General features: G+C 30.0%; 1 protein-coding gene and 1 long non-coding RNA gene across 2 annotated transcripts; both read left to right on the top strand.

The window, feature by feature from the left end:
* LOC111701742 (uncharacterized) lies at positions 1 to 3684 on the top strand. The gene is made up of 3 exons (XR_002765261.1): positions 1 to 61; positions 2409 to 2514; positions 3607 to 3684. It is a non-coding gene; the product is annotated as an uncharacterized LOC111701742 (long non-coding RNA).
* A 303-nt stretch (positions 3685 to 3987) lies between these two features.
* On the top strand, positions 3988 to 8978 carry LOC111702231 (uncharacterized). The gene is made up of 9 exons (XM_023473853.1): positions 3988 to 4055; positions 4574 to 4673; positions 5468 to 5514; positions 5665 to 5713; positions 5854 to 5931; positions 6225 to 6299; positions 6848 to 6880; positions 8127 to 8261; positions 8512 to 8978. The coding sequence occupies exons 2-9, from the start codon at positions 4635 to 4637 to the stop codon at positions 8581 to 8583; spliced, it is 528 nt and encodes a 175-aa protein (XP_023329621.1). The 5' UTR covers positions 3988 to 4055; positions 4574 to 4634; the 3' UTR covers positions 8584 to 8978.
* The last annotated feature ends 2334 nt before the right edge of the window (positions 8979 to 11312 follow it).

Genomic DNA, 11312 nt, shown 5'->3' with positions numbered 1-11312 from the left:
AGATCTGATATGTTACGATTTATAAATAATTCCACAGTTCAAGTGTTAGATACATGTCAAGGTAAAATTGTTGATAAAAAGTAATAGAAGTTGACAAGTAACACCAAGAATAGAAGTTGACAAGTAACACTATAAAAAAGAAGTTGACAAGTAACAGTATGAATTCTGTTTGATCAAAAAGTTTTAATTTGAAAGGCTTACAGCACCAGGTTGCAATAATATATGGATCAGAAAATTATGATCATGAAAAATATCTGCATTTTTAATAGATGAATGGTACTTTGATCTTCTAAAGTCAATGTACAGTACATACAGTAATAAACAGAAGGTTGCAAAGGTTGGTTACTCTCGATGCTCTCCAATGTAAAGAGAATTTCGTCTCCCAAGGTAGATAAAAACCTCATATGACTTAACTATCGCTATAATCAGTGACGTCATATGAGGTTTTTATCTATCTATCTTAGGAGACGACATTTTCCGTACATTGGAGCGCATCGAGAGTAACCCCACTTATTATACAACCTGAATAAGCCAAAGAGAATAGAATATATATTAGAGAGGAATTTACTAGAAAAAAGTGTAAAACGGCCATTTTGTTGTACTGTTTCCATACTGCAGGAGTACTTCATATATTTATGCTATATAACCTTTTGGGTCCTGGAATATCATTTTATATAAAATATAAAATTAATGTTAATAGAAAACCAAATTATGAAATAGGCTGGTTTCTTAGTTGACCAATGATCATTTCACATGGACTCTATGCATTTCACTTTACAAACGATGATTTTCCGTTATAACTATAAATCAAATGATGTTTTTTATTCACCTAATTCATTTTATAAAGTTTATTTAACAACTTTAAAAAATTCGAAATTGAAATGAATAGTCTAGGGAACATACTGTATTAATGTACTCTACTGCATATAATTTGTGAACATTTACATGATTTGTACACTTTGAACTCCCTTTCAGGCTGAAAGGAACTGCAAAAATTCATACCATGAGATTCTCTAATATATATTATATTCTCTATGGAATAAGCATAAACAGTTGAATCTTTGTCGTCTTTGTAGTGAATCCGCGGATTAATTTAATTCCTCTTCGATATGCTGTGATGTTTAAAATAGCTTTCATTGAGGGATCAAGCATTGATCCCTCAAGTTTAAATTTTTTATAAAGTACGAATTTAAGAGTAGCTAATGATTAGTAAATCTTTATTTATCTGGTAATTCTTTATTACAGAGTTCTAATTTCTCCTTTATTTATCTGGTAATTCTCTAGTTTTTCTGCAAGTTTTTATTAATATTGTGGTCCTCAACTTTGTGCAAATGTTTACAGACTCAACAAAATTTGATAAACTAACTAAAGTTAGAAAAACTTTAGAACAGTAGCAGTTCAAAATGTTCAAATACTTTTTCGCCTCCAATTTTAAAACTCAAACAAATGTAATAAAAGGCTTCGCGTCTATTTTCTTATAACTATCTGAACCTTTCAATGTTACATTCCCTGTAAGCAATTTTTTTTAACATTATGAAAATTATTATATTCATTTGTATGTTCTGTACAAAAAGTAAAATGCACTTTTTAATGCATGAACACATATTGGAGTTAAAAACTGAGACACTGAGAAAGTGAGAAACTGAGAAAAACGACATAATCTTCTATTTTAATAATAAAGGTATCAAACATACCGTTGTGAATCCGGCATTAGCATCTTTGCATAGAGGATCATTTACGTTTACAGTCCCTTTAACCTCGCTTTAATATTAATAGAATCTTGAAATTACGTTTACAGTCCCTTTAACGAAACTTTAATATTAATAGAATCTTGAAATTACGCTTACAGTCCCTTTTACGTAACTTTAATATAAATAGAATCTTGTAATTACACTTACAGTTCCTTTAATGTAACTTTAATATTAATAGAATCTTGTAATTACGCTTACAGTTCCTTTAACGTAACTTTAATATTAATTTGAATCTTGAAATTACGTTTACAGTCCCTTTAACGTAACAATAATATTAATAGAATCTTGAAATTACGTTTACAGTCCCTTTAACCTCGCTTTAATATTAATAGAATCTTGAAATTACGTTTACAGTCCCTTTAACGTAATTTTAATATTAATAGAATCTTGAAATTACGTTTACAGCCCTTTTAACGTAACTTTAATATTTATAGAATCTTGAAATTACGTTCATAGTCCTTTTAACGTAACTTTAGTATTAATAGAATCTTGAAATTACGCTAACAGTCCCTTTAACGTAACTTTAATACTAATAGAATCTTGAAATTACGCTAACAGTCCCTTTAACGTAACTTTAATACTAATAGAATCTTGAAATTACGCTTACAGTCCCTTTAACGTAACTTTAATAGAATAGTTACTTTTCCTTTACTCTAGAGCCCGGGAACTCCTTGGTTTTGAGTGTTTTCTACATCACTTTATTCACCGCTTCTCTCTTCCTTTTCATCCTTGTGATATTGATAACTGTAGTACTAGCCTGCAGGTACATTACATATAGAGATAGAATTAAATTATTAAAAAGTGACAAACTCATGAAGGGACAAACTAATGAAGGGACAAACTCATGAAAGGACAAACTCATGAAGTGAAAAACTCATGAAGTGACAAACTCATGAAGTGACAAACTCATGAAGTAACAAACTCATGAAGGGACAAACTCATGAAGTGACAAACTCATAAAGTGACAAACTTATGAAGGAGCAAACTCATGAAGTGACAAACTCATGAAGGGACAAACTCATGAAGGGACAAACTCATGAAGGGACAAACTCATGAAGGGACAAACTCATGAAGTGACAAACTCATAAAGTGACAAACTTATGAAGGAGCAAACTCATAAAGTGACAAACTCATGCAGTGACAAACTTATGAAGTGACAAACTCTGTTTATGTCAATGATTTATTTCAAATGTTGGTTCTCTTTAAAAGTAACTTATAAATTATAAGAATTAAACAGTTTCCAAGGTGGTAGAAAAGCGAATCTTCTTCATTATTTATCAGATTTTGGTTTAAAGGGAACCGTTGTGAATGAAGGGTCGTATGAAATTACAACAACATTCCCTTTAATATTCAAGATAAACTCCCTTTAATATTCAAGATAAACTCCCATTAATATTCAAGATAAACTCCCTTTAATATTTCAGAGCACGAGGTCAGGTTCAAGATAAACTCCCTTTAATATTTCAGAGCACGAGGTCGGGTTAGAGATAAACTCCCTTTAATATTTCAGAGCACGAGGTAGGGTTCAAGATAAACTCCCTTTAATATTTCAGAGCACGAGGTCGGGTTCAAGATAAACTCCCTTTAATATTTCAGAGCATGAGGTCTGGTTGAAGATAAACTCCCTTTAATATTTCAGACCACGAGGTCGGGTTAAAGACAAACTCCACTTTAATATTTCAGAGCACGAGGTCGGGTTCAAGATAAACTCCCTTTAATATTTCAGAGCACGAGGTCGGGTTCAAGATAAACTCCCTTTAATATTTCAGAGCACGAGGTCGGGTTCAAGATAAACCACCTTTAATATTTCAGAGCACGAGGTCGGGTTCAAGATAAACTCCCTTTAATATTTCAGAGCACGAGGTCGGGTTCGAGTTAAACGATCCTGGATGATAAACCTTGATCTTATCCCTGAAGAAAAGAATATAATGAGGAAAATATCAAATAAAATCAGTTCAAATAATTTATCAAAAAAAATGTAAATGTACATTTAATTGAGTAACTTTCTAGTGAGAACTTTCTTTTTTTGAGGTACAATTCTTAGATTTGATGATCTTTATTAATTTTTGACTCAAACATTTTCTGAATAAAGCTGTAAGTGAAAACCCAACTTAAATTTTTTAATCATGGAAGTTTATGATCGATCAATTTTTTGGTTTTAAAAACAAATTAAATAAACGCACAAACAATCTTAAGTTTTTAAAACCTACGATCAATTTGATAAAAACTCAGAGATTCGTACGCTGTATATCCAGCTGAATATAACAGTGTAGAGGAAACCGATTTAAATCCTAGATATTCAAGGTATATACTGAATCCTAGATATTCAAGGTAAATACTGAATCCTAGATATTCTAGGTATTTACTGAATCCTAGATATTCAAGGTAAATACTGAATCCTAGATATTCAAGGTATATACTGAATCCTAGATATTCTAGGTATGTACTGAATCCTAGATATTCAAGGTATATACTGAATCCTAGATATTCAAGGTAAATACTGAATCCAAGATATTCAAGGTATATATACTGAATCCTTGATATTATAGGTATATATACTGAATCCTATATATTCAAGAAAGAAATTGTATTATATATTATATATCAGTACAACCTGATGAAGTAAACCTTTTATATTTCAAACTTATATTTTTTGATCCAACAATTAATCGATAGTTTGAAATATCGAAGGTCTGCGACATAGGGTTGCAAAGATATAGGGATTAGAAAATTAGAGTTTATGGTACAGAGTACAGACTTAATTCCTCGAGGAGATTATTCAAAATTATCTATATTTTTTAAATAAATAAATCTGATTTTAGTAGTAAATCTGATGAGGAATCGCGGAACTCCAGTCCTGAGAATGTAAGAGAAGTTCAGACTATGTTTGAACAGACTGAACAAGATTTGATTTTACGCAAGGCAAGAAGTTTCTCAAAAATTAATGGAAAAAAATTATTTGAAAAAAAAATGTCAACGCGACACTTTCTTCTACGATAAATACTTGAAATAAAAAGGTTCAGAAAAATATTCACAATTATGAATTGTTTTTACGACACCCCAAAGTAATTAAGATTTGTTTAGTTGTATTTTCATGATTACAACAAGTATATGTTTCCATTAAAAGCAATAATTAATAATGTAATTGATATATATAGGTCTATCCAATTTTACTCATTTTACAGCAGGGCGAAAAAGTTACTTTATCGACCTATAAGGGGATGAATTCATTTTCTCAAAAAATTACAAATACTTAATTTTTTAAATCAAAAAATAAATCATATTATTATTGTGATACAATTACATTTTAATATATTTGAATTGAAATTCTATTTTTTTACGAGGGCGGATTATGCAAGATATAAACAGGCGGTCCATATAAAACATATATACCACATTCATCCTCAGCTTTAGTTTTATAAACGTGGTATAAATAATCTTTTTATTTATTTAATAAATTATTAAAATGCTGAACGGACCGAACAGAATTTTTTGGTCTGGATTTAAAAATGATTTTATTTTATTTTCAAATTTAGATACTTGCAAGAAAATAAATAAAATGGACAAGACGCGAAATATTTTACTGTCATTGTTTAAATGTAAAATGGCAATTAAAAGACGGCAGGAAGGTTGCAATGATAAAAGGATAAGAAAATTAGAGTTTTAGGAGTTAGGAGTAATAATATTCGACTTTTAAACTAATTTTTTTCTTTTAGAATTTGAAGCGAACAGTGTCCGAGGAACAGGCGGATTTTGTTATCAGGTTTAATCTAGTTTTACTTATAACATATATTTTTACATATAAAGAGTAATCTCTGTTTTTTTCTGCCTTTTTGTTTGTTTGGTTGACCGATGGGCTGAAATGAAAAAGATTGTTTTTACTAAATATGAAAAGAATAATAAAAACTTTTAGATTACTGAACTGTCCTGATATCTACTTCAATAAGCTACCATCGAAACAAGTAAGATTCCGATATTCCATATGTTTATCAATGGTTAAAAAAGCTGCATTACATTGCCAACTTGTTTTTTGAAGATAAAATTTCTTTCAAATTAGAAATCTTGTTTAAAATTAAAAGATTTTAACATAAAACAATTTTAGATAAATGAAAAGAGAAGGCTCAGCTCAATTTCCGAAATTATCAAAAAGCGATTGAGTATACCAAAACTATTTGAAAAGGTAGGATTATTTTGAGTAACAGATTACACGCCACATTCTCTAATTCTTCAATCTACCCAAATTGATATTGTGATAGACTTTTGATATTTCAAAATATAAATGTGTATACCAGGAGGATGCATATATATGAAATAAAGATTTAAAAAATATACTTTTCAGTTCCGTTGTCCGGATTTGTATAATTAAACGCTTTAAAAGGGACAGAATATGTAAATTTCGCAGATTTTAATACTTCAAACAGCTGAACCCCCTTAAAGAAAATGGACAAAAGTCGATGCTATATTATTTTGCAGATATCAGAAGAAGAAGAAGTCGAAAGTAAAAGAACTTTCAAGACTAAATACAGAAGTAAAAGCCTCAGTTCGCAGGTTTTATTATTTTAGAATAGAGATTTGACCGATTTGAATAACTTCGTATAATTGTCAGTTCAACAATCTGAAAGTTCAAATTGTTTGTTATTTCTATATTAAACTATATTTGCCTTGTCTTTTTTTATTTCAAGCCAAACAAGCCATAACGACTCCGTTGGACATGCATTGTGTGGGACCTTACTCGACTCAGGGGAAGGTTGCAAAGGAAAGAATAAAATCAGTTCAGCCGTTTATGAAGTCTCATCTTTTCTGAGGCCGGGTTTAAAGAATTTGAACCGCAACATGAGACTCGGTTCAAATATGGCTGGTTCAACTTGAAATTTGAATCAGTGTTTCTAGATTTACGCTAGCGCACTAGTTGAACTGGTGATTCGAAGTTCAGCGACGCAGTTCAAATTCATTAAATTCAGACTCTGGGGTCCTTGTAACTTTGTAAGCAATGAATATAAAAAAATATTCTGTAAAATAAACTCTCTGCAAGCTAAAACTTCAAAGAAAATCTGAATCCAAAAAATGTACAAACACTTAATAAGAATATTTTTTAGGGTAAAAATGAGATAACAATACAACAAATACAGGTTTTAAACATTTTATCATAAGATACATTATGTGAGGAAGTTGAACTGAGTATGCAGTGTTGTGGACAAATTCTTTGGGATTCATTTGAGACAGATAATACATTTTAAAGATCTGTAAATCCTGAGTTTGAGCGAAAAGTCGTCGTTCAAAATCATATTTTTGGGTGGATACGTTTTTTTTTAAATTATCAAATAACGACTACAAAAAATGTTAACAAAATACAACAGTAAACTAATTAGTTGTTTAGGAACAGGTTGAAAAAATAAAAATTTATCTTATCATCGAAAATAAGTAATCTTGTTCAATTATTAGTTTCTATTTTTCATTATTCTAGTTTCTCATTATTTACAAAGATTTTCTGCAGATTTTCTGGAATTATTATCGAAAAGACGACATTTGAAGAATTTGTAGAAATCTGCGAATAAATTCATAGAAAATAAGAAACTCAATATAATAATGAAAATGAAATATCTGATTCTAGCATTGATTTATTGACAAAGTTCTTTTGAGAAATATGTTCCATCCAATTAGTTTACTGTATAATTTTTACTTTATTCTTTATCTTATCTTTTATTACTTTATCTACCCAAATTAAAGATTTTGAACGTCGACTTTGCGTTCAAACTCAGTAATAATACATCGTGGAAAATTTTCAAATGAATCCTAAAGAATTTGTCCACAACACTACATACTCAGTTTAATTACCTAGTTAGTTAAACTACCTTACATAGCCGGTCTGTCCCTTTAATGTTGATTTCGAAAATACAAGCCTTGGGACTTTTGAAATGTGGTTTGTTATTTTTGTGTCTTCAAACTCGATGGAGATCTTACGAAATTCGTCCAACTTTCATCAAATTGAATCAACACCTTCTAAATATCTAATATTTGTGTCAATTTTAAAAATTCCAAGAAAGAAGAACATATTTTGGAAAACGTTTAAAACTTTAAACATGTTTAATTACTTCAGACTTAAATAATAGAGATCATTAACGATTTGTATGTCGTCTAAATACCAATGCTTATTTTAATTAGTAATAGACAATCATAATACTAATACATGTTTAAAGCTTGTGTCTTTATGGTCTAGATAATCAAATACAACAAGTCAGTCATAGATTTTTATTACCTTCTTTTATGTCTAGTGGAATTCGTTTTTTTTATGTGGAACGTATTGATAATCCATAGTCAAATATATTTCAAACTTTTTTCTGAATTCTCATGTTTGTTGGACCCCCTGTATTACAGGCTCTGCGAGCAGTGGCCGAGGGTGAGGATAATGTGCAGGAGGTAGTTAAACCTGAGGTCTGGCAGCGGAGGTCAGGGGTTGCAGGAGACGGAGGTCGAGCTATACCAAAAGAAATAGTTAGAAGTCTAAGCGAGGTAAAAATTCTAAATTTAAAAATGAAAGTTTATTGATCAATGATTAGCACACCTTATTTATGATATTAAAAAATTTCCAGTTTTTAACATCTATCAGTAAAACAAAAAAATCCGCAAAATTTTTTTTAAAAATTAAACAACTTTAAAACAAACTTTATTTCTGAAAAAAAAATTTAAAAAGAAACCTAAACATTATTTTTTTGTTTCTTTAAACTGCTTTAGATTTAACTTTTTTTCTAAACTTGTTTAGGCTGGGCTCACTAATTATGGAAGATTGAACGGGGGAAGACGATCAGCTGTTATATTTTCAGAGGAATTCTAAGCGGTGTTGCGCACACACGAAATTATCCTTCAACAATCAACACCGAAAAATATCTCCTGATCTCACTGTTTTGCCAAACATTACGGACCTCTGTTTCTCCACAAGAACAAATATTTGTTATTCTAGTAGTGGCTACGGACTCCAGGGCCAACAAGGTCTCCATCTTTAAATGACTCCATGCAAAATGACAATGCACAATTCACACTTTTGTACGTTTTGTTTTACAAATTCTGTAGATTGTAGAATGCGCAAGTCACGTTAGTAGATAAAATAATCAGTTTAAGGGTACAGTTGTGAATCGAGGATTTTCATCTTTGTATTAAGGTTCACTGAGATGTTATCGGAACAGAGCTGAAAACTTTAGAATGGATAAACTTTAATCCTGACTTCTTGATCCGAATATCCACTTTGGAAACTTTTCATTTTAGTCCTTAATCCACTCTTTTTCTCTATCCTTGGATATCCGTTAATTGTTTTCTCCAATGAGAATATTTCTGTTCTCTCATTGGTTGCCCGCTTTTCTCTGAATGCCTGCTACAGTTTCTCAGATGATTAAAAATCAATTTTAATTTTATCGTTTTTCATACACTTTTAAGATAATCTTGCAAGATTATGTTAATCTGGAGATTAAGAAAAAGAGTTGATTAAGCCTTAATCCCGATATCCACCATTCAAAAGTTCCCAGCTCAGATCATGTTAATCCCAGATGGTAAAAATTGACAAAATTAAATCAGTATTTGATTCATCGCATAAATATATCTGAATAAATATATACTTTTTTAAACTCGCACTTAAAAATTAAACAAAAAGTGCTGTGAAGTCAAAATTGAATTAAGAATTCGTGTAAAGATGAGAGGATAAAATAAAACGTGGATGAAAAAACTAATTTAAGTTTTTAAGAACAATAAGTTTTCTTCCATGGCAAAAATACTAAATTTCTGGGACAAAAATGATATAAGAACTCGTAACTTATCTCAAAAATGATATAAGAACTAGTAACTTATCTCATAAATGATATAAGAACTAGTAACTTATCTCAAAAATGATATAAGAACTACTAACTTATCTCAAAAATGATGTAAGAACTAGTAACTTATCTCAAAAATTATATAAGAACTAGTAACTTATCTCAAAAATTATATAAGAACTAGTAACTTATCTGAAAAATACAAGTACTTCCCTCTTTTTTGTATTTAAAAATCTTAATGCTCAGACTTTCGTCAAAAAATGAAACTTTCATTATATAGTATTCAGTATTAATTCACTCACAAAACCTAGATTTTACAGGAATTTGGCAGATTTGTTAAAAAAAAGAAGTATACCAAAAGCAAATCAATTTTCGCACAATTTCGCACAAACTGCAAGCAAAATTGAGCGAAACTGTGATAAACAAAATTCCGCAAAAATGTGCGTTCTTCTCTATTATTATGTATAATCCATGCGGCTCTTTTTTATTTCCTCCAAAAAACTGCAGTACAAATTTTTGTAATAAAAGTCCAAAGGAGCAGGGTTATCCACAAAGGATGAGACTGTAAAGACGAACCAAATTTCTGAAAATATGACTATTTAAATCTTGATTTTTGGTTCTACGTGTTACGGCTTAATAAATGATTAAGCACAGAAATATGCCAGCTTTGGCCTACAAGTAACCTTGAAAGCATAAAAAAGGATTAAAATTCCGTACAATCGTCTTTGAAGTGTGAAGTCTCAACCTTTATGGTTAACCCTGTTCTTTGTGTTTCTTGTGTATCTGTCCAGCTTAGTAAAGAGTAGTTCGATAACTTTGTTTGTATTTACTTTCCAGTATGATAAAATTATTATAAATGTCAATTATTAAGAAATTGTTTCAGTTTATATTGAGATGTTTTGCGCCTACGAATCAAAGCATTCGCTGTTATCAAGCCATTTTAGGAACTTACATTTCGAGCAGAAACTTTTGATAAAGAGACTGTACGCGTAAATTCAAATAACCCTCCATGAGAGGATAGAAATTCACGATTCACATCTGTATCCTTCAATGCTTTGTCTGATTAAGTATGAATTAGATAACATGCACAGTCTAAGGGTGTGAATTTTTTCTGAAACAATTTTACAGAAGGAAAAAATTATTCTACAAGGAATATTAAGTCATGTTTATAAAATATATTTTTCACAAAAATCAAAAATGTGCCCCTCAAACGGGGGTTAATATTTAAAAAGTATAAGTGAAAATGAAAATTTTGAAATACTTATTGAATTGGGTATCATTAGAACCGAATTGAATTTCTCAATTCAAATCAATTTACAGAATCGAAAAATATTAACATTTGACTGAGTAAGGTCAAAAAAGACATTTTTTTAGTAATAGTGAAATTTATTCAAAGAAAAAATCTATTTTTGGCCATAATTTGCCCAATTTTCAATATTTTTCAATTCTGTAAATTGTTTTGAACTCAGGTTTTCAAGCTGGTTCAATGGATACCCATGTTATTAAGATTGTCAAATTTTTCATTTTCACTAACACTAGTGATTTTTTTATCATTAAACCCCATTTAAGGGGCATATTTTTAAATTTTGTGAAAAATCTATTTTATAACCATGCCTTAGAATTCCAAGTGGAATACTATTTTTAGAGAATATAATGATTTTAGAAAAGTTTTACTAAATTTTACATCTATAGGCAAACATTTAGGAACTATCCGAATTAAATACGTTTAAAACCCAGAAATATCTCCCCACAATATTGAGCA

Source organism: Eurytemora carolleeae, unplaced genomic scaffold, assembly GCF_000591075.1.
Source record: "Eurytemora carolleeae unplaced genomic scaffold, Eaff_2.0 scaffold23, whole genome shotgun sequence".
In the NCBI taxonomy this organism is placed as follows: domain Eukaryota; kingdom Metazoa; phylum Arthropoda; class Copepoda; order Calanoida; family Temoridae; genus Eurytemora; species Eurytemora carolleeae.
Note: the sequence above shows the minus strand (reverse complement) of the source record. Positions and strands in the feature narration are given on the sequence as shown.

Excerpts from the sequence above, each read along its gene's own strand:
- LOC111702231 (XM_023473853.1), top strand. The coding sequence starts at position 4,635 with ATGTTTGAACAGACTGAACAAGATTTGATTTTACGCAAG. Across the intron at positions 5,714-5,853 it reads ATAAGCTACCATCGAAACAA|ATAAATGAAAAGAGAAGGCT; the intron begins GTAAGATTCCGA and ends AAACAATTTTAG. Across the intron at positions 5,932-6,224 it reads TACCAAAACTATTTGAAAAG|ATATCAGAAGAAGAAGAAGT; the intron begins GTAGGATTATTT and ends ATTATTTTGCAG.